A 24,793-nucleotide genomic window follows, 5' to 3' on the forward strand; every position below is an offset into this window, starting at 1 on the left:
GCAGCTTTTTAAAAAATATATATTTTTATTGTTATTACAGTTATCCTACTTTTTTCTCCCCTTTATTCCTCTCTGCCTTGTACCACCCCACCCATCATCATTCCCCCACCTTAATTTATGTCCATGGGTCATACATATAAGTTGTTTGGCTTCTCCATTTCTCATACTATTCTTAACCTCCCCCTATTTGTTCCTATCACTTATGCTTCTTATTCTGTGTACCTTTTTCCCCATTCTCCCTCTCCCCATTGATAATCCGCCATATGATCTCTATTTCTGTGATTCTGTTCCTATTCTAGTTGTTTGCTTAGTTTGTTTTTGTTTTGGGGGGGTTCAGTTGTTGATAGTTGTGAGTTTGTTGCCATTTCACTGTTCATAGTTTTTATCTTCTTTTCCTTAGATAAGTCCCTTTAACATTTCATAAATAAGGGCTTGGTGATGATGAACTCCTTTAACTTGACCTTATCCGGGAAGCACTTTATCTGCCCTTCCATTCTAAATGATAGCTTTTCAGGATAGAGTAATCTTGGATGTAGGTCATTGCTTTTCACCACTTTGAATACTTCTTGCCAGTCCCTTCTTGCCTACAAGGATTCTTTGGAGAAATCAGCTGATGGTTTTATGGGAACTCTTTTGTAGGTAATTCTCTCCTTTTCTCTTGCTGCTTTTAAGATTCTCTCCTTATCTTTAATTTTGGGTAATTTACTTATGATGTGTCTTGGTTTGTGCTTCCTTGGGTCCAGCTTGTTTGGGACTGTCTGAGCTTCCTGGACTTCCTGGAAGTCTGTTTCTTTTGCCAGATTAAGGAAGTTCTTCTGCATTATGTTTTTAAATGAGTTTTCAATTTCTTGCTCTTCTTCTTCTCCTTCTGGCACCTGTGTGATTTGGATGTTGGAAAATTTAGAGTTGTCCCAGAGGTTCCTAAGCCTCTCCTCACTTTCTGAATTTGTGTTTCTTCATTCTGTTCCAGCTGAATGTTTGTTTATTTCTTCCTTTTGTTCCAAATCATTGATTTGAGTCCCGGTTTCCTTCCCTTCACTCTTGGTTCCCTGTATACTTCCCTTTATTTCACTTTTCATAGCCTTCACTTTTTCCTCTATTTTGCAACCATACTTGACCATTTCTGTGAGCATCCTGATTACCAGTGTTTCGAACTGTGCATCTGGTAGGTTGTCTGTCTCTTCATCGCTTAGTTGTGTTTTTTCTGGAGTTTTGATCTATTCTTTCATTTGGGCCTTTTTTTTTTTTTGGTGCACCTGTTATGTAGGAAGGGGCAACCCACTTGGCTGCTTTATAGTGCTGTATGTAGGGGAGGGGTCAGAGAGGAAACAGTGCCACTTGCTACGCTCTCTGCTGGCTTTCAGTCACTTCCTCTACTGTCTATAAGCAAATGGGGCCTTCTCATGCTGATTCACAGGTGGGTGGTTTTGTGTATGTTCTAGGACCCTGTGGGTTCTTCCAGCAAACTCTCCTATGAAGCAGGGAGTTTCTCTTGCTGCCTCAGCACCCATAGATTTTTTTCAGTCAGAGGTTTTGAGACTTATTTTCCCACACTGGAACCCTGGGATGTGCGATCTTTCTCACTCCCCAGTTGCTCCTCCTGGTTATCTGCACATGAACGTGGGACTGCATGGTCTACCAGCTCCCACCTTGCCCACCCTGGTCCTCTAGCTGCCACCTTGCTGTGAGTCCTCTGCACCTGGCTGCCCAACTTTGTCCCTCCTACCAGTCTGAATAAATTTCTTTAACTGCTTGGTTGTCAGACTTCCATACAGTTCAGTTTTTCTGGCCATTCTAGTTATTTTTTGTTTTTAAATTTGATGTAGTCCTCATTTTGGTTGTGTGAGCAGGCAAAGTGTACCTACCTATGCATCCATCTTAGCCTGAAGTCTAGCAGCTTGTTTCTGGATTCCTTAGAATTTTCTATGTAGGCAATCATGCCAGGTGACTACAGATCCTGTACTAGTTTTTACATTTTCTTGGCCTGTTTTTTGTCTAATAGATGGACTTATGAGAATATTATCAACTCACAGAGTGATACAAGCATTGACATAAAAGGATATTTGGAATAATTTAGGCCAAACCCTTTGTTTCTGAAATATGTACAAGCCCTTGACTTTAGAAGTTAGTTTATCACCATGCTATGTTTTGTTTTGTTTTCTTGTGTACTTTTTAAAAATAAACTTTTATTGAAGTATAACAGATAAACTGAAAAATTCAAAAATCGTGTGTATAGTTCAATAAATTATTCTGGGGGTGTTGGTTTGTGTTATTTGTAAGTGTTATAAGTTGAAAAATTGGAAGGTAGTTATTTAGAATAGGTATTGCTCTGGGCTAAAGAATTTTTTAATTCTTTAAAAACTGAACTTTAATATCTAATAATCATCTGTATTAAATGCAAGACTTAGCAATGACTGAAAATTTTATTGAGTTATAATTACTTCTAATATTTCTTTCATGTCCATGTACTTGATGTCTGTGCTTTCTTATATTAGTTTTTGAATATCTAATCACCAGGTGTCTAGTATAAGTGATTTTTTTTTCTGTCAAATTAGCAGTTTGTGTTTTTCTGGCATTATCTCTGTCATCTTATTTCAGTAACTTTTATTTGATTGATTGAAGAAAAGGGGTCATTAAAAGAAGGGTAGAAAATAAAGATTAAGTAATTTGTAATACCAGTAAATACTATCGGATGTGCTTAGCTACTTGGATTTCCAGTTTTTTACTTCCTTCCTGTTACAAAATTATACATTCATTTCTTTTGTTATGCAACTTTTCAGTAGTTCCCACTAAAGTGTGCCAAATGTAATATGATTGATGAGAGGTCTTAAACATGCTCCTCTGATTTGACTTGGCTTCCTGCACTCCTGTGACCTATCATAAGGAGAGCAGTCCCCATGTAATCACTGCCCCTTTAGTGAGTTGGCTTAATATCAGAGACGCTGGAATAGTTCTGAACCTGATAGCCCTACCTAGATCAGCTGACTCATAGTCAATCTGCAGACTTCATGAACATAAAGGTAATGTTGTAGACTGAGATTTTGAAGTTGCCATGTACCCTAAAATTAGCTAATATAGTCAAATTCTGTGACTGCTTCCAAGTACTTTTCTTTAGTTGAAATATATATATATATAGGGTTTTTTCTATAGCTACAATGAGTTCAAGCACAATTTATAGGGCAGAGAAGATGAAGAAAAATATTTTTAAACAGAAAAGTAAACTAGGACATTTAGATTGGACTAATTGCAGTATTATTCCTTAAGGAGTGTTATTAGGTTCTAAAATTATCAGCTAAGTTCTAATTTGGAGCATCTCAAGTGAAAAAAGGTGCTTCACTAACTCAAACTCATTCTTCTAGATATATTTATTACTTTAAAAGAATCTAATACTGATTTTTCTCAAAAAGATTTTTCAGGAAATTACACTAATGGCATACCTCTGTGTTTATAAACCTTTAAAATGCCATAATTTTATATTAATCAGTTTCAGGTTTATTCATGAAAGCCCAAAGATTAGAAATCTGTTATGAGAGAAATAAACTTGAAAAGTAGGTTTGGGATATGCAATATCCATCTGGATCACAGTTCCAGATAGAGAAAAAAGGAGAACGGTTGGAAGAGAAGAATTAGTCAGCATAGTAGCAGAGAGCACCCAGAGTCCAACGAGAAGAAAAAAGTTGAGACATATTCTGGTAAATTTTTACACCTGAGAATAAGTAAGAAATCCTAGATTTCTACTAACATAATTTAGGGGAAAGATAATAGTGACCTGGACTATGGTAGTGGTAGGAGAAATGCAGAAAGCATGGCAGATATTAAACCTATTTCTGGTTGATAATCTGCAGAAATGCTAATGCATTTGTTGCAAAGGGATGTGTTGGAAAGAAATTAACAAAAATTACTAGGCTTCTGGTTAGAATAAATATGTAAATAGATGGTATATATCTACATAAATATATCTACAATTCATTTTAAGTATTTTAAAGTGCATAATTGAATGGCTTTACTAAGAGCCACTGAATTTAGTATATTTAAAACGATGTACAATCATCACTACTATCTGAATCATCATCCCAAATGGAAACCCTGTCATATTAAGTAGTCACTCCCCATTCCTTCCTCCTCATAGGCAACAAATATTCCACTTTCTGGATTTGCCTGTTCTGAACATTTTATGTAACTGGAATCTTACAGCACGTGGCCTTTTGTGTATGGCTTCTTTCAGTTAGCATAATGTTTTGAGGGTCTACCATTATTGTAGCATGAATTAGTCCTTTGTTCTTTTTATTGCTGAATAATATTCCAAGTAAACCACATTTTGTTTATTCATTCATCAGTTAACTACATTTGAGTTGTTTCAACTTTTTAGCTATTATAAATAATACTACTGCGAACATTGTGATCAGGTTTTTGTCTGAAAACCTTTTTCATTGCTTTGGGGTGTACACACAGAAAAGGTAAAACTGGCTTATATGGTAATTCTCTAACTTTTTGAAGAACTGCCAACCTATTTTATACAGCAACTGTACCATTTTATATTCCCATCAGCAGTGTTTGAGGGTTCTTTTTCTCCACATCTTCACCAACACTTCTCTGTTGTTTGTCTTTTATTTTAGTTTTTAAAATAGCCATCCTAGTTTGAAGTGGCATTTCACTGTGGTTTTGATTTGCATTTCTGTAATGACTAATAATGATGAGTATGTTTTAATGTGCTTATTGTTCATTTGTATATCTTCTTTGGAAAAATGTCTATTCAAGTCTTTTGCCTATTTTTAAATTGTATTGTTTGTATTTTTATTGTTGAGTTGTAGGAGTTCTTTGTAGTTTCTGAATTCTAGACACTTAACAGATACATGATTTGCAAATATTTTCTATCATTCTGTGGGTTCTCTTTTCACTTTCTTGACAGTGCCCTTGATACACAAATGTTTTATTTTCCAGTTTACTAATTAATTCTCTGTCTTATCTGTTGTTCAAACCATCTATTGAGTTTATATTTTCATAATTTTAAGTCAATCCTGGAATTCTAAACTTCTAGTTTTCTCAAATATTAAGCACACTACTTTTTTTTAAACATGCAATATGATACACACTTTTAATACAGCATTTGGTCAGTATTTCTCAATAGAAACTTGCAGCATTTTTGATTCAGTAAACCTGTAGTTAGGATCTAGATCTAGAAAGGACTGCATTAAGTGGCCATTAACAAGAGACTGGTTAAATTATATTGGGTTGGCCAAAAAGTTCATTTAATGTTTTTCTGTAAGATGGCTCTGGTAGCACTTAGTTGTCTTTAACTTCATTCGAAACAATTTTATTAGATTGTATTGTGACAACTGTCATATCAGCGTGAATTTTTAAAAATTTATCAAAATTGGTGAATTTTGTGTAGTCATTTTAATATTAAAGATGGAAGAAAATAAGCAAATTTTTCAGCAGATTATGCTTTATGATTTCAAGAAAGGCAAAAACAACTGAAAACAAAAAAGGATTTGTGCATTGTATGGAGAAGGTGCTGTGACTGATTGAAAGTGTTGAAGTTTGGTGCTAAAGATTTCTCACTGGATGATGTTCCACTGTCGGGTAGACCAGCTGAAGTTGACAGTGATCAAATTGAGACATTAATTGAGAACAATCAAGTTTATACCATGTGGAGATTGCCAACATACTCAAAATATCCAAAATCAATAAAGTTATTAGTAAAAATGGTTTTGTGGAAAAAAACATACTGACTTTTTGCCCATCCCAGTAATACATGACATAACACAGCAATTTTCAAAATGAGCTGAAATTACATATGATGAAATTACAACTGTAACACAATTGGGAACCCTAAGTGAAACACTTGATTTAATCTTCTCAGTTTAAACTGCATTATCATCATTTCATGGAAGACCACGTGCTTATTTTTTAAATCCCCCACTCTTTTTCCCCCAGCATTATTGAGGTATGAGTGACAAATACAGATTGTACATATCTAAGGTGTACAACATGATGTTTTGACACATATGTACTTTATGAAGTGATTACCACAATCAAGCTAATTAAGGTGTTCATTTTGTTAAGATCTATAATGTATTCCTCTAACAACTGAAAGTTTGAACATCTTCCTTTTTGCTCACCCTCCCAACCCTGATAAAGCAATTCTTCTCTTTGTTACTTTGAGTTTGACTTTATTTTTAAGATTTAACATGTAAGTCAGATGATGTAGTATTTGTTCTTGTATGTTTCACTTACTTCCCTTATCATGTCCTCCAGGTTCATCCATGTTGTAACAGGAGGCAGGATTTCCTTTTTTGAGGCTGAGTAATATTCCTGTGTGTGTATGTGTGTATGTAGATGTATGAAATCACATTTTCTTTATCATCAACTGAGATTATTTCCATGTCATAGTTATTGTGAGTAGTGCTGTAATCAGTGTAGGAATGCAAATATCTCTTTGAAATAGTAATTTCATTACTTTTGATATATACTCAGAAGTAGGATTGTCAGTTCATATGGTAGCTCTATTTTTAATTTTTTGAGAAGGCTCAATACTGTGTTGCAAAATGGTTGCACCAGTTTACATTCACACCAGCAGTGTAACAGGGTTCCCTTTTGTCCACATTATTGCTGACACTTGTTATCTTTTGACTTTTCTATAAAAGTTGACCTAACAGGTATGAAGTGATACCCCATCATGGTTTTGATTTGCGTTTTCTGATTATTAGTAATGTTGAACATCTTTTCATGTACCTGTTGGCCTCTTTTGTGTCTTCGGAAAAAAAAATTGGGGGCCCTTTGCTTATTTTTTAATTAGGTTATTTAGTTTTTTGCTATTGAGTATGAATTTCTTACATATTTGGATTTTAATTCCTTTCTGGATGTATGATTTGTAACATTTTCTCCCATTCTGTAGGTTGCCTTTTTCTTTTTTTAAAACTTTTTTATTGTTCAAGTACAATTGTCTCCCTTTTCACCCCATCATGCCCCTTCCCCACCCATCCCTGCTTTTTCACTTTTTTGATGGTTTCCTTCGCTGTGCAGAAACTATTTAGTTTGATGTAGTCTCATTTGTTTATTTTTGCTTATGTTACTTATACTTTTGATGTCAAATCCAAAAAAGATTGCCAAGACCAATCCAAGGAGATTTTTCTTTTATCTTTTCTTCTAGAGGTTTTATGGTTTCAGTTTCTTACATTTATGTTTTTAACCCATTTTCACTTGATTTTTGTATATGGTATAAGATAAGGATCCAGTTTTATTTCTTTGCATGTGTCTATCCCATTTTCCAACACTATTTATTGAAGAAACTATCTTTTTCCCATTGTGTATTCTTGGTGCCCTTGTTGAAGATCAGTTGACTGTGTATGCGTGACTTTAGTTCTAGGCTTTCTATTCTGTTCAATTGGTCTGTTTGTATGTTGTGTGTATGTTTGTATGCTAGTAACAGATTATTTTTATTATTATAGCTGCGTAATAAAATATGAAATCAGGAAGTGTGATGTTCAGGCTCTGTCCCTCTTGCTCAAGATACTTTAGCTTTTTCTTAGAAACTTTAGGACTTTTAAAAAATTTCAGTGAAGAATGCCATTGGAATTTTAATAGAGATTCATTTAGTCTGTACATCACTTTGAGTAGTTATGGACATTTTAGCAATATTAATTCTTCCAGTAAATAAACACAGGATATCTTTCCATTTATCTGTGCTTTTAAAAAAAGATTTCAAGCCCTGGCTGGTGTAGCTCAGTGGAGTGAGCGGGAGCTGTGAACCAAAGGGTCACTGGTTTGATTCCCAGTCAGGGCACATGCCTGGGTTGCAGGCCAGGTTCCCGGGGGGGGGGGGGGGGGGGGGGCCACTTGAGAGGCAGCCACACACTGATGTTTCTCTAACTCTCTTTCTCCTTCCCTTCTCCTCTTTCTAAAATAAATAAATAAATAAATAAATAAAATCTTTTAAAAAAACTAAATAAAAATTTTAAAAGATTTCATTTATTTATTTTTAGAGAGAGGGGAAGGGAGGCAGAAAGAAAGGGAAAGAAACTGCAATATGTGGTTGCCCCTCATGCATCCCATATTGGGGTCCTGGCCTGCAACCCAGGCATGTGCCCCGATTGGGAATCAAACTGGCGATCCTTTGATTTGCAGACTGTTATTCAGTCCACTGAGCCCTGAGCCGAGCTATTTGTACTTCAAAAAAAATTTTTTATCAGTGTCTTACAATTTTCACTGTACACGTATTTTGTCTCCTTTATTAAATTTATTCCTAAGTATCTGTCTTTTTCATGTTAGACATACTGCTTTAAATTCTGTGCCTCCTGCTTCATCTTTATTCTCTTAAGACTGTTTCTTCTGCATGGTCTTTCTCGTATACTTTTTTTTATGTTATCTCTTTGTTATTGTTAATTAAGGGCCACATATTGTATATGAAATGTTGTGGAAATAATTTGAGGCCTATGGTGATATTATCTTCCTCTAAAGAGATTTATGTTTGTTTTTGGCAGGCACTAGCAATTTAAGATTGCTTTAATTTAATTTTGTGGTAGACATTTTGAGCTGAGTTGTGGTCCTGTGAAGGCCAGTCCAGTTTTCCTTTATATTTACTCCTAGAGAGTCGTCCTTTGGGCTTCCAAACAAGAATACTGGCATTTTACCGGGTCCCTCTACACAACTTTGTTCTCCCTACATGGCAATATTTGTCTTCCCAGCTCCGTAAAACTGTCAAAAGCTTCTTCAGTCCCAAAAGCCAGGCTTTAGTCTTCTGTAATTCTTCATCATGCGATTAACTTTCCAGTGCCTTCAGGAAGATTTAAAATATCTGTAGTTGTAGTTTTTCTTAGGGAAAAGTTGATCTGAAGTATATAATGTGCCATCTTCAGGAGTCAAAGTCAACAGTATGTAAATGGAAGTAAATAGCATATAATTTACTCTTTTAAAAATGTTGGAGGGGAGAGGGAATGGAATTTAAGGGGAAACAGGGAGGGATTTGGAGGAACAAGTATGAAGGACACAAGGATAAGAACTAAGGGGGGTGGAAATGGGAGGGAGGTGGGGAGCATGGGGCGGGGTGGGCTGGGATGGGAGAAATAGACAGAAAACCGTACTTGAAAAATAAGTAAGTAAAATTTTTTTAAAAAATGTTGGAGCAGTTTCCAAGATTACCATATAATAACGTCAGTCTTACCCACTTGTATTTTCACATACTTTCTTGGAGAAAGGTGATAAGAAATAGTTTCAGTGACCTAGTAGCAATTGCATATATTGGATTGTCAAGCAGGTAAGTATCTTTTTTTCATGTTCGTCTAATCAGGGCGGGAAATGAAGACTGTTATTCTAATTGTAATACTTACAGCTTTGTACTGTAATTATGTCTTTATATGACTGCATAATTTATGAGACAGAGAGCAAACTGCTTATTACAACAATGACCCCATTTTACCCATGTTCAGTTCCCTAGTGCTAGACCTGGAGTTAAGTACCTAGTAAGTGTAGAAATGAATATATGTGTTAAAAATACTGTGTTTGGCTTTTCATAGTGGAAATCAATATCAGTATATGCTATTCTGAACTATCCTGAAAGATAAATTTTAATAGAAAAGGAAGAATCTTCTCAGCTCTTTTGTTCCATCCTTTCTAACAGGTGGCATCTCCACAGAAAGCGACTGTGCTTTTGAGCCAGACTACGCCGTCCCACCACTTCCAGTGAGTGAAGGTATGCAGCACATTCGGATTATGGAGGGCATGTCTCGCTCTCTTCCATCCTCCCCCTTACTCACACATCAGTCTATCAGTGTTCGGCTCCAACCTGTGAAGAAGTTAACTGGTAAGGACTTTACCTAAATTTAGTATGTTTAACAGGAAACCTACTAGTATGACACTTTAGGTCATATCAGATATGTTTATATGAATCTTTAGGTGTTTCCATTTTGGCCTTCCTAATGTCACAGACTCTTGGAAAGTGGAGCTCCTACCGATTTTAATTTAGGGAATTAGAGTAGTACTCAGTTTGACAGATTGATGTATTTATTTTCTAAATTATCCATCTGTTGTGGACATATTTTTCTAGGCTTTCAGAAAATTTCAAGTTTTGCCAGAATTCACTGTTGTTCTTATTTCATTTATCAGCTTGTTCATGTCAGATTAACAGATGGAGATATTATAATTTTAGGATAATAAGAGCTTCATAGTTCAGCAAAGGTACATTAGTCATGTTTTTGTTGGAAATCCTGAAGCGTATATTTCATATCCATTTTTAAAAGTTGGTTTAGGTATTTTCCTCTCCATTGTACATTCCTCCAACTTCTTAGGGTATTTACTGTCATTCATAAGTTGTGGGTTGCACTGAGTTTAATTTGATCTCATATATGTTGCCCATCCAGATAAAGTTGCTAGGCGTGCAACTCTTTTTATTAAATGAACTTTTGTTATTTTAAGCTTTCTCAGGAAAGAAATTTTAGTATGTTGAATGATACTTATGTGTGAAAATATGTAAGCCTGGGTCACTTTGTTAGATTTTTTTTTAACATTATCAGTATATATCCAAATGTCAGTTAGTTGGCTGGTATTGATGAGCTATGAGTGCATGGAGACAATAAATTAAGTCATTCCCAAAGGGTGTACTTCCTGTCTGTCTGTCAATGATCTAGACAGTAGGGGCATTTGATTATCATATGACAATTCTAATGAAACTAAGAGGAGGGGGGAAATATAATTTTTAGATTCTTCCATCTATTTTGAATGAAACTTGTACAATGTTTATATTTTTCATTAATAGTATTTCTTTATAGTTCCACAAAGAATAAATCATGCCTCTTATATTATTTATTGTTTTTTAGGCATCTTGAAATAGTAGAGTCAAAGTACTCTGATTCTTGGGTCATTAGATAAAAATAAGTAAAATAGCTTAGTGACATTTTACTAAAATAGTTATTTCCATCTGACATCTAAAAATAGGATAAATTTTGTGATTGTGCTTGAATAAAATTTCATTGCTTAGAAATTCCTTCTTTTTCTTGAAGTTGAAAGTAGTATTTATTACTGAAAATAACAAATAACCAAATCTTATGATGACTGTCAAGTGGTTTCATTTCACCATATACTTGGGAAGAAATAACAAGAAAAGTTCAGTTCCTTGTAGAAGGTAGCTGGATTATCTGAGGTTTTGGAGATACCACTTTCCTACCCCATTTGCCTGTCCCAATTGGAACTTCAACTTAAATAGGCAACCTATATTTAAAAATGCATACAGTTAATAACAAAGTCAATGACATGCCTAATATCACAGAGGTGATACAGGGAAACTGAAGTAAGAAGTATACTTGGTTAATTACATGCATGCACTCTTGTTTTAATTTCACAGTGTTCGAAGTATATGTATCTTCTCATACAGTTTTATTTTCTGAAAAGACTGTCAAGGACCTAAGAATTTAAAGATTGAGACTTTCTTAGTGAAAGAAATTTCTCTTTTGAAAGAGGATGTTATAAATTTTTTTCTGTGGCCAATTTTCTGCCAGTTGAAGGACATGTTAAGAATTTTCTAGTTTAAACTGGAATAAATTTACTTAGAAATGTAACTTCAAAATATTAGTAAATTGTTCATCAGTTATCTTTTTTCCTAATTATATTTTGTTACAAATAAGTAAAAAATAATGTTGAATGGGGAAAGATTACCTGACCATAAGGAAATGTCTTCCAGAAAATAGTTCTTAACAAAATGCATTAATTTAATCTGGCCATTAGGGCTACACTTACTAATTTATCTATTTACATGCATTTAAACTTTTAAGTGCCTTATACTCCTTGTATTTATATTACCAAACAAATTAAATAGGTAGACAGATATAGTCAAGATATTTGTTTAGGCTGTACAATATAATAGAGCAGTGAAAAAGACAAATTAAGGCCCCTGCCTTGAAGGTATTTATGTTCCAGTTGGGAGACTGATAAACATATAACCAATAAATAGATACTCTAATTTTAGGTAGTGACAAGTACTTTGAAGGTAATAAAGTAGGAAATAGGGTAGAGACAGACTTGGGTGGAGGTAGGATTTCTTTCTATGGAGTGGTCAGAGAGAGAGGAGGAGGTATTTGAATTGAAGTCTGAATAACAAAAAGGAGCCAGTCAGGGGAAGATCTGGGCTCCTAGCCTTGGAAGCAGAGGGAACTGTCAGTGTAAAAGTCCTAAAGCAGCACAGGCAAGTCCAGGAATTGAAAAAATATTAAGTGTGGCTTTCACAGAGTAAGTCAGTGGGGTAGGGATACTAGAATATAGCTGAAGAGTTGGGCAGAAGCCAGAGTTTCTAGGGTCATAGTAAGGAGCTTATTCTATAGAATTTTAAACAGAGCTGGAATGGAAAGTAATATGATCTGATTTACCTTCTAATTGGATTTTGTTAGCAAGTGTAGGAGAAATGGAGTATGAGGGACTAGCGTATCCAATTTTCCTTAATTTTGTACATGTTTTCCTAATCTTTAAGTAGATCTTTAACTTCTAACAAGTTAACAGAGTGGCAAAATAACAACCTTTTTTGTTTTGTTTTGTCTTGTAAGATATAATAAAGGAGTAACCTTTTCTTGTCATTGTTATTATATAACCTTTGTACTCTTAGCATATTTGTAGTCCTTCACAAGGTGTATATGAAGACACATTTGCAGAGAAATAGGTTGAAATCTGTTCCATTTCCAAAATACTTTGACTTATCTTTAGTCTCCAGGAGGTGAGAATGGGGAAAGACCTGCTCAAGAATAAATATATATGTAATTTTGAGCTAGTTTAAACTGGAATAAATGTACTTAGAAATGTAACTTTAAAATATTAGTAAATTGTTCACCAGTTATCTTTTTTCCTAATTATATTTTGTTATGAATAAGTAAAAAAAATGTTGAATGGGGAAAGATTTCAGACATTTCTGAAATATCTTCCAGAAAATAGTTCTTAACAAAATGCATTAATTTAATCTGGCCATTAGGGTTACACTTACTAATTTAATTATTTACATGTGAAAATTAATTAAAAAAAAATATATATATATATAGATATATAGTATATCTCTCCACATATACCCCCTACATGTCTCACTTTATTCAGAACAAAAGCAAGTTAATACAGTAAGAATGGGTAAGAGAGAAACAGGCTCTGGGCTCATGCTGCTTGATTTGTAACCGGGCTCTGAGAAAGGCACTTCAGCACTGTGTGGTTCTGTTTCCTCGTTCGTAAAATGGAGATGACAGTGTGCCCTGTGGGAACATGCCTCATGGGGACTCATGCCCACCAGTGAGGATGATCGCACTGTTTAATACTCGCTTCAAATGGCATTTGGCAAATATTAGATGGCTAGAATGTGTTAGCTGGTATTGTTAGCTGGTATTTTGTTTAAATTTGATGAGAAGTGTTTAACAATTACTTTTAACATTAGATACCAACTTAGAACTTTACAATTTTTCATGTTTTAAAAGTCATATTTTTAACTAGTAATAGTAATAAGGGTGGTGATTCTCATTTGAATCCCTGCTGTATGACTTATACACACTAGCTCATGTATTCTTCACACGTATCTCCATTTTACAGATGGGTAAATTAAGTTTTATGGAAGTCACATGTCTTACTCAAAATTACACAGCTGGGAAGCTATCAGAGCCAAGGTAATATCTAGGCCCTTAAATTAAACTCCAAATTTGTTTCATTATACCAATAAAAAAAAATTGAGGTTTAGGGAAGTTACCCAACTCACCCAGGGCATCTGATATATCAAATAAGTCTTTTTATTCCGAGTAGTATGATATAGCCAATGGTTTAAGCCAGCAATTTTCCACCTTTTTCATCTCATGACACATATAAACTAATTACTAAAGTTTTGTGGCACACCAAAAAATACATTATATTTTTTGCTGACTTGGCCAAAAATTAGGTAAAATTTTGATTCATTCACATAGGATGCTATTGTTGTATTGGCTGCTATCATTTTTTTATTTGACAATCTAAGGGAAAAGAGATGAGTACCCCTGACTAAATTGTCAGGTACTGCATGTTTTATAAATTCTTGTGGCCTATGGTTTGAAAATTGCTGGTTTAATCAATAAAGGGAAACTAGAAGATACAGAGGCTGGGCAAGCCTCAAGGTTCATTTGACCTAGTTGGATATTGCTGTGAATTTGAGAAGACATGGAGGAAAGTGTACAAAGATAGCATACTGTTGTGATAATAATGGATTTGCCACAGTTCTCTAGATTCTTAGTGTTCTTTCCAAGATGTTTTTGTTCATAATATCATAAAGCCCATCAGCATACTTCTTAAAATATAGATAATTGAGAGTGCCAGTAGTCTATTCATTCAACACTTACTGAATCTATACTGTTTGTCCATTATGTGCACTGTAAATTTAGTAGAAATTAAATTTTGAGTATCCACACTATTGGTAGGGGTATATGCAGTGGTGCAAACTTTTGGTAAGGCAGTTTGATAATATGTATCAAAATGTAATGCACATAATCCTTGACAAAGCAATTTTGTTGTTCAGATAAATTTGAAAGTTTGAAATGTATATGTATGTGTGTTTAGTAAAACATGAAAATCTCATTATCAGTGATAGTAATCCAGTAGTGTTTTCAAATGATACACACACAAACATACACACATACATACATTTGGTAGTGGTGTTGAGACACAGTAACTAACTCCAAAGTGGGAGAGGTATTTATGGACAATACATAATTTTTTGTTATAACTTTATATAGTGTTTGTGTTTCTACCACATTAAAATCCAGAATTTCATGAGGTATTATAACAAAATAGCCTGTGACTTCCATTTCCTTATTGTATAATCTTGTGCAAATTTGCACTGTACTTCAGTTTCCTTGTTTCTAAAATAGGAATAAAAATAGTATATACCAAAACCAATGTCACCCCAATAAATTTAATTCAAAAATAAATAATAAGAAAACAAACACCATTGTATATTTATAGTATATACCCCATAGGACTATTAAGAAAACTGGATGAGTTTGTATGTATAAACTTACAAGGCAGTATCTGACATAGAGCAAATACTTCATAAATGTTAGCTACACTTGTAATTTCAAAAGAAATGTGTGGGGGAGCAAAGGTTACACTGTGGAAAATTGACCTCTAAAATTTGTAGCCTGAGGAAGAAGCCCAGAAGAAGACAAAGATGGAAGAAAGAAAGAGGGTTCAGGAACAGCTTTCTCAGGGATGGCTGAGGTTCGGGGATGTTGCCCTTGTACTCTCTGAGGAGGAGTGGGAGTACCCGAACCCAGCTCAGAGAGCCTCGTACAAGCATGTGATGTTGGAGGACTACAAGAACCTGCTCTCTTTGGGAATTTCTGTTTCTGATATGAATATTATCTCCATTTTAAAGCAAAAGAAATTAATCAGGACTCTGAAAAATGAGTTGAAAATAGCCCAATAAAACCTACAAAAAACAAACACACAAAAAACTACCCCCCCCAAAAAAACTACCACAAAATGTTGGGAATGTATCAAAGGTGTGAACCCAGATATCTGTTTTCCACATGTATCAAAACATTAAAACCAACAAAAAACTATAATATAGGAAAAGTCTTCCAAACTGTGATGTTTGGAAGACATGAAAGCCACGTACGCAAAGATTTTTACTTCAGGGAAATAAAGGAAAATATGCATGACTTTGCATGTCAGTGGAAGGGTGATAAAACAAAAATCAAAGAAATGCCTATAACTCATAAAAACCATCTTTCTGATAGAAGAAAACATTGTGTAAGGCATGAAGAACACAAGCCTGTTGGAAACGGCCTTGAACTAAGCTTTCATTCACACCTGGCTGACACAGAGATATTTCAAACAGAAGGGAAATTTTATGAATGTAACCTAGTCAAGAAGTCTATCAACAATACTTTCTCAGTTTTATCATTTCAAAGGGTTACTGCTGTTGGCCAGGACAACATTTTTAATATATATGGGAATGATTTTAGGCATCCTTCAATACTAAAATAAGACCAGACAGCATAGAGGAAAAATTCTCACAAATGTAATGAGTGCCGCAAAGCCTTTATTGTGCACTCAAACCGAACTAGACATTGATTAAACCATACTGAAGAGACATTTCATCGATGAAATGAGTGTGGCAAGGTATTTAGTGTAAAAAGTCACACCCTGCATGTCAGCAGGTAATTCATGCTGGGAGAAACCCTATAAATGTAATGAATGTTTTCAAGATTTCTTGTATGAAAAAACATTCTGCAGGTCATCAAGTCATTCAAACTGGAGAGACATTTTTCAAATGTAATAAACGTGGCAAAGGCTTTAGAATTCATTCAGTTCTAGTGGCAAAGGCTTTAGAATTCATTCAGTTCTAACGAGACATTAGGTAACCCATAATGAAGAGAAATCATAGCAATGTAGCGAGTATGGCAAGTTGTTTCGTAACAAAATCACACCTGTACATGATCAGAGTTTTCACACTAGCAAAAGACCTTACTAATGTAATGAGTGTGGCAAGGCCTTTAGTGTATGTTCAATCCTAGCTAGGCATCAGGTAACCTATAGAGAAGAGAAACCTTATCAATGTTAAAAAAAGGGAAAGAGAGACTTGTATGACTTTCTATCAGGTATGTCAAATATGGGTTCTGAGTCTTTGGAAGATGACCTTCAAATAATTTATTTAACCTCCTCAAGTGAGTCCCTCTACTTTTCTGAGGAGTAACCTTCAAATACTGATATTGTTACCGAACAGCAATTGGGGTCCTGCTGGCTGCTACCACCCTCTGGGCAAAATTCCAGAGGCAACTGCATTATTATCTAGTCTCTGGGAGAAAAGTAATTTTGGCCTAATTTTCAAATTATTTGCTACAGTAGATTGGAATGACTATGCGGCAAGCAAATGTAGATGGTAAATAATTCACAATAATCAATTTGATCATGCTGTAACCTAGTTATTTTACATACTAGCTACAGTCAAAACATTTGCATTATGGATAAAATGGAATCATTGACTTGCTTCTGAGACATCCTGTGAAAATCATTTAAAACTTTTTTGATAAAAAAGAACTTATACATAATGTTAGTCTACATAGTCTGGTATGTTTTAGTGTACATATGATATGTTCTTTACATAAAACAATTATCTTGAAATTTTTGGAAACTAGATTCAAGATATACTTTAGTGAATTTTATTAGACAAAAATATAGGGTTGCTGTGAAGATTAAACAAGATTTCTTAAACATACAACCTAGTATATAATAAACATTGAATAAATGTTACCCTTCATTTTTCACTTGAATAAAATGGGGACATAATCTTGAGAAAAGTATTGAAAAACTTATTTGAAAATATAGCCTAGAATAGCCTAGAAATTGTTAGTCTACATAGTCTGACTTCTTGCAGTGTACTTACGATACTGTAGCATGAGTAAATATGTTGCATTTTTAGAAAAAAATATGCACTAAGTTGTATTTTGGTAAATTTTATTAGATTAAAAAATACAGCCTAAGCTCCCATCACTCCTAAGTTAGATATTTCTATTTTAATTTCCACACAGATAAAGTACCTTACCAAGTATTTTTTTAAGACTGCATGAAAAATATAAATGAAGTCTTTTAAACTCTTTGAAATACTAGTACTAATTAAACTAGTTCTGGACCACATTCAAGTACAGTTCCTAGTTTAGACTCTAGTTTTATGGGTTCAAGATTGTGCTATTATAAACTTCAAGCTTTACTCAGTGGCAGAAGTGGGTCCCATTGCTGGCTCCATAGTCTTCCAAACAAAAAATAGAGAATGGTAGGTGGTTATTACTTAATTCAATTTAGATAATTTCAGTTATCACGAGTATTGTTAAAGAAAATCAGAGCCGAACAGTAATTAAAGTGGTAAAGAGGGATTTTGTTGAGGAACTATTGCAATAGGGGAAAAGAGAGCTCAGTTTAGAACTGGGTTCAATTCTGAAATACAGTACAGACTGTTAAGGATTTACACCCAAGGAGCAAGGCAGGGAAGGCAGCAGTGGATGGAAAATTAGTAAGAGGAGACATCAAGAGTAGGATACTTGTTAAGCCAGTTTAACAGAATTTTTGCTGAAGGCATGCCAGAGTGATCAGATATCAAGGGTGAGGGGATTCTCACTAAACTGAGTGAGCAGGATTCTTGCTACAACTGGGCTAGGCTGCAGGCTTGAGGATAAGGCCCAAGGTTGTAGAAAAGATGAATTAGAAGGAGCCCAGTAAGGTTTAGTTAAGGAGAGAGTCATGTCAATCTGTGTATTTTTGAGCACTTAAATGTCATCACACCTTATCAGGTAAAGAAAGAATCCTTTCATGATAGTTACACACACAGATTTGGATAGTGCCGTATTGTCTGTCAAGAGCCCAGGCTTTTTAGTAAGACAAAGAACCATGCTAAAATTCTACAGTCATTCATTTGTAAGCTTTATGTCTGTACAATATATAAGAAAAATAATTCCTTAGGGTTCAGAGGAATACAGAAATGATTGTAGAGAATTTCTCTATGTGCCTAGCATTTACCGTGTCAAACATATGATTTGACAGTTAAATGCTTTTTATTTTGCTCTATATAAAATTGTGATCACCTTACAGTGATCAATTCCTACGTATTAGAAATTCCAGTTAATAGCTATTTTATCTTTGTTTAAATTAATAAATAAATTTTTGATAGATAAAAAAAATTTAAATGGAAGTCTGTATGGGGAAAAAATAAAAGGAATTCTAACAGGTAAAAAAAACTTGGCAATCGCCTAGTTAGTAATCTCTGATATCCTGTTGGAGAAGAAGAAGTTTGTCTCTACCCTTCTAGATTCTTTCGGTTGGTCTAATAAGTAAATCTACATGAGAAAGATTAACAAGGGAAAATGACCAAATTCAATTATATATGTATGTATGGGAGCCCCACATATATGAGAGAATCAGAGATACCACATACATGAGAAGTTCAGAGACAGGAAAGTAAAATGGAGTATATATATGGCATTTTGAGGAATAAGGTAATAAGAATTCACATTAAGGTAAGTTTAATTCACAGGATAATAAGAACAGCAGATATTTAGTAATTAGACAATTGCCCTTTCTTATAGACAGGTCATAAAAAGTTATTTCTGATAATAACTCTTATTATGGGCAAGACCCCCAAATTCTTTTTTTAATTGTTGTTCAGTTACAGTTGTCCCGCCTTTTTTCCCATTGCAGGTAGTTAAGGGAGAGGCAGAAGTTTGTCCTGAACCCACAGGATCTTAGTTGCCTTCAGCTTCGAACAATTCACATGTCAAAGTGGTCCCTTTGAGCTAGTATGTAGTGGTTCTAAGAGTTGGGTATCGCTTTTGAATGTGGAAAATACCATGAAGTGTACAGGGAGAAAAAATCCTTTTTTTGTTCATGCTTCCTCTGTGATCTTCCCAGAAAACTCACCATGATTTTGTGCCACGGTTCCTAGAAGTCTATTTTATGTTTAATCGACTCTGTCTTTCGTACCAGCTTATCTTAAGCCTGCTATGGGCTATGGAATGTGAACAGTTCACCAAGTGACAGACGTTCAATATAAAGATTAAATAATATTGGCCCTCAGACATACTTCTCAGTCACAAAACATTATGAAAGGCAAATAGGTAAATATTCATAACTCAGGAGAGATTCTCTTAGTGAGTCTCCAAACAGGAAATAAATTATAGTGTGGGATTATATGAAGTTTAGCACTGAATGTATATTCACATTATAGTAATAGAATGTTATAATGCTAAACCATATTTTTTCCTCATTCTAGAAAATTGTGCCCAAATCCATTGATTTATCCAGCCCATAAGAATAATAAGTTTGTGGCACAACAGTATACTCTCTCACTGGTGTATACGGGGTGGAGAACAAGTAGATGTACAGTTGTGAGTACATGAAACAGAGTTTATTCCTATTCTTATATTATTATTTATTAAGTATTGTATTATTTTCCAAATGAACAACTGTAAACCTACTTTTGCCCCACCCTGTATTTTAAACACCAGAGGGCAGAATGTTCCAAAGGACATTTTCATTATGAATATATCATCTCACTGTCATTAGTTCTTTCGTGTCATTGCCTGTATTTTTAAAATAAGAAATTTGGCCATTTTGGAATTATCTATGTGTATGAATGACCTGTTTTGTTTAGACAATGTAATGAACTCTGAAATATACCAGACTTGGCCGACCGTCCTTGTCTTCCTCCTTTTCTGGTTAAAAAAAACACCTAAAAGTGGTTTGTTTTTTTTTTAAATAAGGTATACATATATATATATATATATGTATATACATATATACATGTACACACACCTATATTATTTAGTGAATGTTATAAATTCACATTTGTTTAATGAACTAAGTAAAACGGGCAAAAGGAGATTTGAAATATATATGTGTATTATTTCAATACATATATGTATTGAAATACATATATGTGTGTATTTCATATATGAAATACATATGAAATGTGTAGTTCAATATGCCCTTTTATATTCTAGTTACCAATAAAGACATTCCCAAAGACCCATCTGTCAGCTAATGATTTTTTTCATACATTGAAGTTATAATTTAGAGGTAGCATCACACATTTGGGGAAATTTTGTTCAGGGGCTAGGTAATAAACTCAACATACCAAGTAAAAGCTGTATATAATGAAAATTATCCTCAGAAGTTTCTTAAATATCATTCATGGTGTTAATTAAACAGAAATACTGCTGCTCAATATCTCTAATTCTGCCAGTTTATCTCACACTTTCACTGACTGCCAGATGAATAGGTGGCTTTTGTGTAAAGGCTACATCATATGATTTTTAAGAATATTTCTTCACTTTTCTATTAGTCATTACTATTGCAAATTAAAATCCTGATCTGGAGCAGTAACCATTCCTAGGAAAGGGAAAATCCCACATTAGGAATCTGGCCAAAGCTTGAACTGATATAATAATTACAATGTATACTTTTCTATGAGAATAAGGGTTTCACGTATTTACCTCTTCATAAGTTACCCTACCTTAAATCAAGCACTGTAGAGTTTAGCACTGATAACTTCTTAGAGAAAGCTTATAAAATGGGAAGATTGGAAAAAGAATGAATGTAAAAAGAATCTAAAACTTAGTAAGTTTTAGAATGGTTTAACTCCCTGAATTAATCATAAGGAAGTTAAAAATGAGTAGCCACAGGAATAGCTTAGCCCCTTAAATTGCTTTCTACCTTTACCTTAAGTTGAACCCAAATTTTCAGAAATCAAACCAAACCTATGTACTTTGCTTTAAAATTATCTCAGCCATGTCTTCATCCCAGTCAGTTCACACAGAGCATAAGCAACATTAAAATGAAAGCCAGTGGAAAATAATTTGTTGCCCAAGTTTCTATTTATTACAATTTATTCTAGAATCCATCTAATGCATGGATAAACTCAGCTCAACTTGAGGGGAGAGATGAATTTACCCTCTTTTACCTAAGGTATTGAGTTATTGGTATTCTAAAAGTCACAACTAAAGAGAATTTCCCTCAGAAATAACCATTGTGGCAAGACAATACAGGGATGGGCAAAATTAGGTTTACAGTTGTGAATACACAAAACAGTTTATTATTGTTTAACTTGTATGTCTTTTTCTATACAGACAACTGTAAACCTACTTTTGCCAACCCGTGTATTTGATTTAGACAGTGTACTGCATAGAAGAGATTAGACTATCGATGAACTGAAGTGTGCTGTCCATGGACTTTTCAAATCTAACTTAAATGCTTATTTTGAGGTTTGCCCTACAGTTTTCTAGGTAGATGAAATACAAAGTAATTGATGATCATTTGAAACAAATTTCTCACTTTGCACATCCTTTAAAATTACTTACACTTCAGTGCCAAGTTATCATTTGCTGAAGACTTATGTAAGTGATGTTGGTACAGTAGGATTACTTTTACATTATTATCTTACCTAATTCTTTAACAGTAGTCCGCAGCGTCTGTTTACTGTAATTCTAAAATGAAATAGTTCTTTGCTACAAATATATGCAATGTGATAAAACCAGATATTCAATCAAAAATTAGCCTAAAAAAACCATTTTCTATTCAGGCCATTTTCTATCTGTTAAGTTCTATTGATAATCATTCTTCTTTTTTATCTTTTTATTTTGCTTAAGTATTTTATCTTGGTATTTTGCTTATTTTTAAATGAGATAACAGATTTTTAGAATTTCAAACCTTTAAGTTACATTATTTTATTTTATTTCAGCACTTTAGGAAGAAGGTAGAAAATATATAATTAACCCATACTTTACTGATGATGAATTAGAGGGTTAGAGTTAAGTGTTTACCCAGGGTTATGTCTAGTAAACAAGTGAGCCATTATTACAAATAGAGTCAGATAACTAGTCAAGTACATGTCCTTCCTGCTACATTACAATCCTTTTTACTAACATTTTACTGAAGTTATCATACATGGAAATAATTAGTACTTTATAAACTTACAACTAACAAACATATAATTATACCAGAATTATTATTATAGTGGCAATGCTGCACACATAATAGAACAGTGAAATAAATACACATTTATCTAATTTGTTGCTTTATTTTGTATCAGAACATTTTATTAAATATGTGGTGATAGGAAAGAAACATTCATTGATACATATAGAACAATTTCATATAGCAGCAATTTTCAGTTGGTGTGCTGCAAAATTTTTAAAGCATAGAGTACCAGTTTATTCAGGGTCACTGACTTTTCCCTTAGATTGTCAAATTAAAAAATTACAACAGTGAACACAACAATAGCTGTCCAGTATGGGCGAATCAAATTTATACCTATTTTTTGTTTGTCAGATCAGCAAAAAAAAATTTATGGGGCGTGCCACAGAATTTTAGTAATTAGCTTATGTGTGCCTTCAAAAAAGGTTGAAAATCACCGTCATATAGACTTGCCCTGTATAAATAGATGAAGAGCACCAGTAGACCAGGTGCCTCAGAAGCCAACTGAATTTTTTTTCTGTACAAGGCAGTTCAGAGCCATGTCCACAATACTGCAGAAGGGAATAGGTTTACTACTGCTTAATCCCTACATGAACCCTCGCTCCACTTCTCCCATAATTGTTTTTTCAAACTGCCCTGCTCTCCACTGGAAGGGAAGGGACTCTTCTGGATTCTTAAGAGGTGAGGAGAAACTATGACAACAGAAAGGTTCCCTAAACCCAGGAGGGAACATCACCCTGACTCACCAGTGATTAATACAAGGCATTTCCTTGATCTTGAGTGAAGGCTATATGCATCTTCAGGAAGTTAGTTTCGAACCTTTCTGCATCTAGAAGGAATATGGGAGGTAGTATGTCTTTCTTTGAAATTGATACCATTGCTACTGTGTTAGTCAGTTGATAGTTATGTAGTTTTGAGGTATCTGACGCTGCCATCTGAATGAAAAGCATTTAATCAGGTTTTTAATACCTTTAAGTATTTAAAAAATAAATTTTCTGCTACCTTACATTCTAGACAGTTCCTCTTTATCACCGTCTAATTTTACCATTTAATCCAATAAGTCATGAAGATAACACAGATACACATTAACTTGCTAAGTATTATTAATCTTTTTAGTTACATCAATATGCAGGGTTTTTGTTAGTGACTGCTTGGTTACTGTATTTTGTAAATCTTATTCATTTACACATTCCCAGTTTAGAAATTCAGAAGAGAAAAATCTGAGGAGGAATACCAAGAGACTAGTTTATAGCTTTAAGGCATGAGGCGCTTACAGTTTTTAAATATAAATCATTCCCAGAATCCAATACACAGCTCCTTATATGGTGCTGCTTCCCCCCCTCAGTTGCTATGACAACGGCAGCACTGCACCATTCATCAGCTCTGGACCTGGACTGTATTGCTAGCCTTCCGTGTTACTCCTGAATGTTAAGAACATCCGTGAATCATTCACTATGTTAATACTGCGCCATTAGAAACCTCAGAACCAATTCTTCCAGTAATCTGCTTGAACAGAAGGGTAAACTAAACTGCGCCATAGAGAAAAATTGTATAAAAATATTTTTTATTTTCCTCAGGGAATCATACAATCTATATTTGCTGCAGTATTTTGAAAGGATAAGTTTATGTCAGGCAATCTAATGAAAATAACTCGTCCGTGTAATCTGTCTTGAAATCATTAGCTGTTAAAAAAAATAGCACATTGCATCTTTGGATCCAAAAAGAAGCAGGTGATGTTGTTAGGGGTTCTAAGCTCCTTTGGGAGTATCACTTGTGCTTTGGGACCATAATCAACATTTGCTGTAAGAAGTATCACCTGTAACACACAGTAAGTTCTGGGCAATGTGAAGAGCTGGCTGGAGAAGATTCAAGTGTGGATCATTACTGATGTGTCAGATCTGATAACAGTATGACCAGCGAATAAGAAGAAGCCTTTGAGGTTTTCAGGAGAAAAGGCTGTATAGTATTGACTGATAAGGAAGAAAAACTAAAGCCTGTGAGTATGATGAGTAGAATATTTGTGTGTTACCTGGATTTCTGATCTATGAGGCCTACTTTGAGCTTTGTGGAAAAAGGAATGCAACCTAAGAGAATTTAACACTTAGTTTTCAGGGAAGCCATTAAGAAATGTCTTTAGGCACATTTATTTAATTTTTTAATTGTGTGTTCTTTTACTTTTACAGGTGTGTGCATGTATGAATATTTTTAAATAGTTTCCTATTTTAAAAAATAATACTTTATTGCGAAAAAAGCTGTTAATTCAGTTTTTAATGTAAAAATGACGGTCAGATAACCTTTTCTGTTAGATTGTGGTTTCAGAATAGATTTTTACTTGCTATTGCAATAA

The 24,793-nt window shown here is 34.2% G+C and overlaps 1 protein-coding gene across 5 annotated transcripts in view; it reads left to right on the forward strand.

The window, feature by feature from the left end:
• Positions 1 to 24,793, forward strand: part of TANC2 (tetratricopeptide repeat, ankyrin repeat and coiled-coil containing 2) — a 329,189-nt gene that overhangs the window by 118,656 nt on the left and 185,740 nt on the right. For 4 of the 5 annotated variants that reach the window (XM_053655892.1, XM_053655895.1, XM_053655899.1 and 1 more), the window contains exon 4: positions 9,620 to 9,802. In XM_053655892.1, the coding sequence (XP_053511867.1) occupies positions 9,620 to 9,802 (183 nt within the window). The remainder of the gene's footprint in view (positions 1 to 9,619; positions 9,803 to 24,793) is intronic. The other variant, XM_053655905.1, reaches the window with a different exon arrangement.

Source organism: Artibeus jamaicensis, unplaced genomic scaffold (assembly GCF_021234435.1).
Source record: "Artibeus jamaicensis isolate MK-2021 breed Jamaican fruit bat unplaced genomic scaffold, CSHL_Jam_final contig_1998, whole genome shotgun sequence".
NCBI lineage: Eukaryota > Metazoa > Chordata > Mammalia > Chiroptera > Phyllostomidae > Artibeus > Artibeus jamaicensis.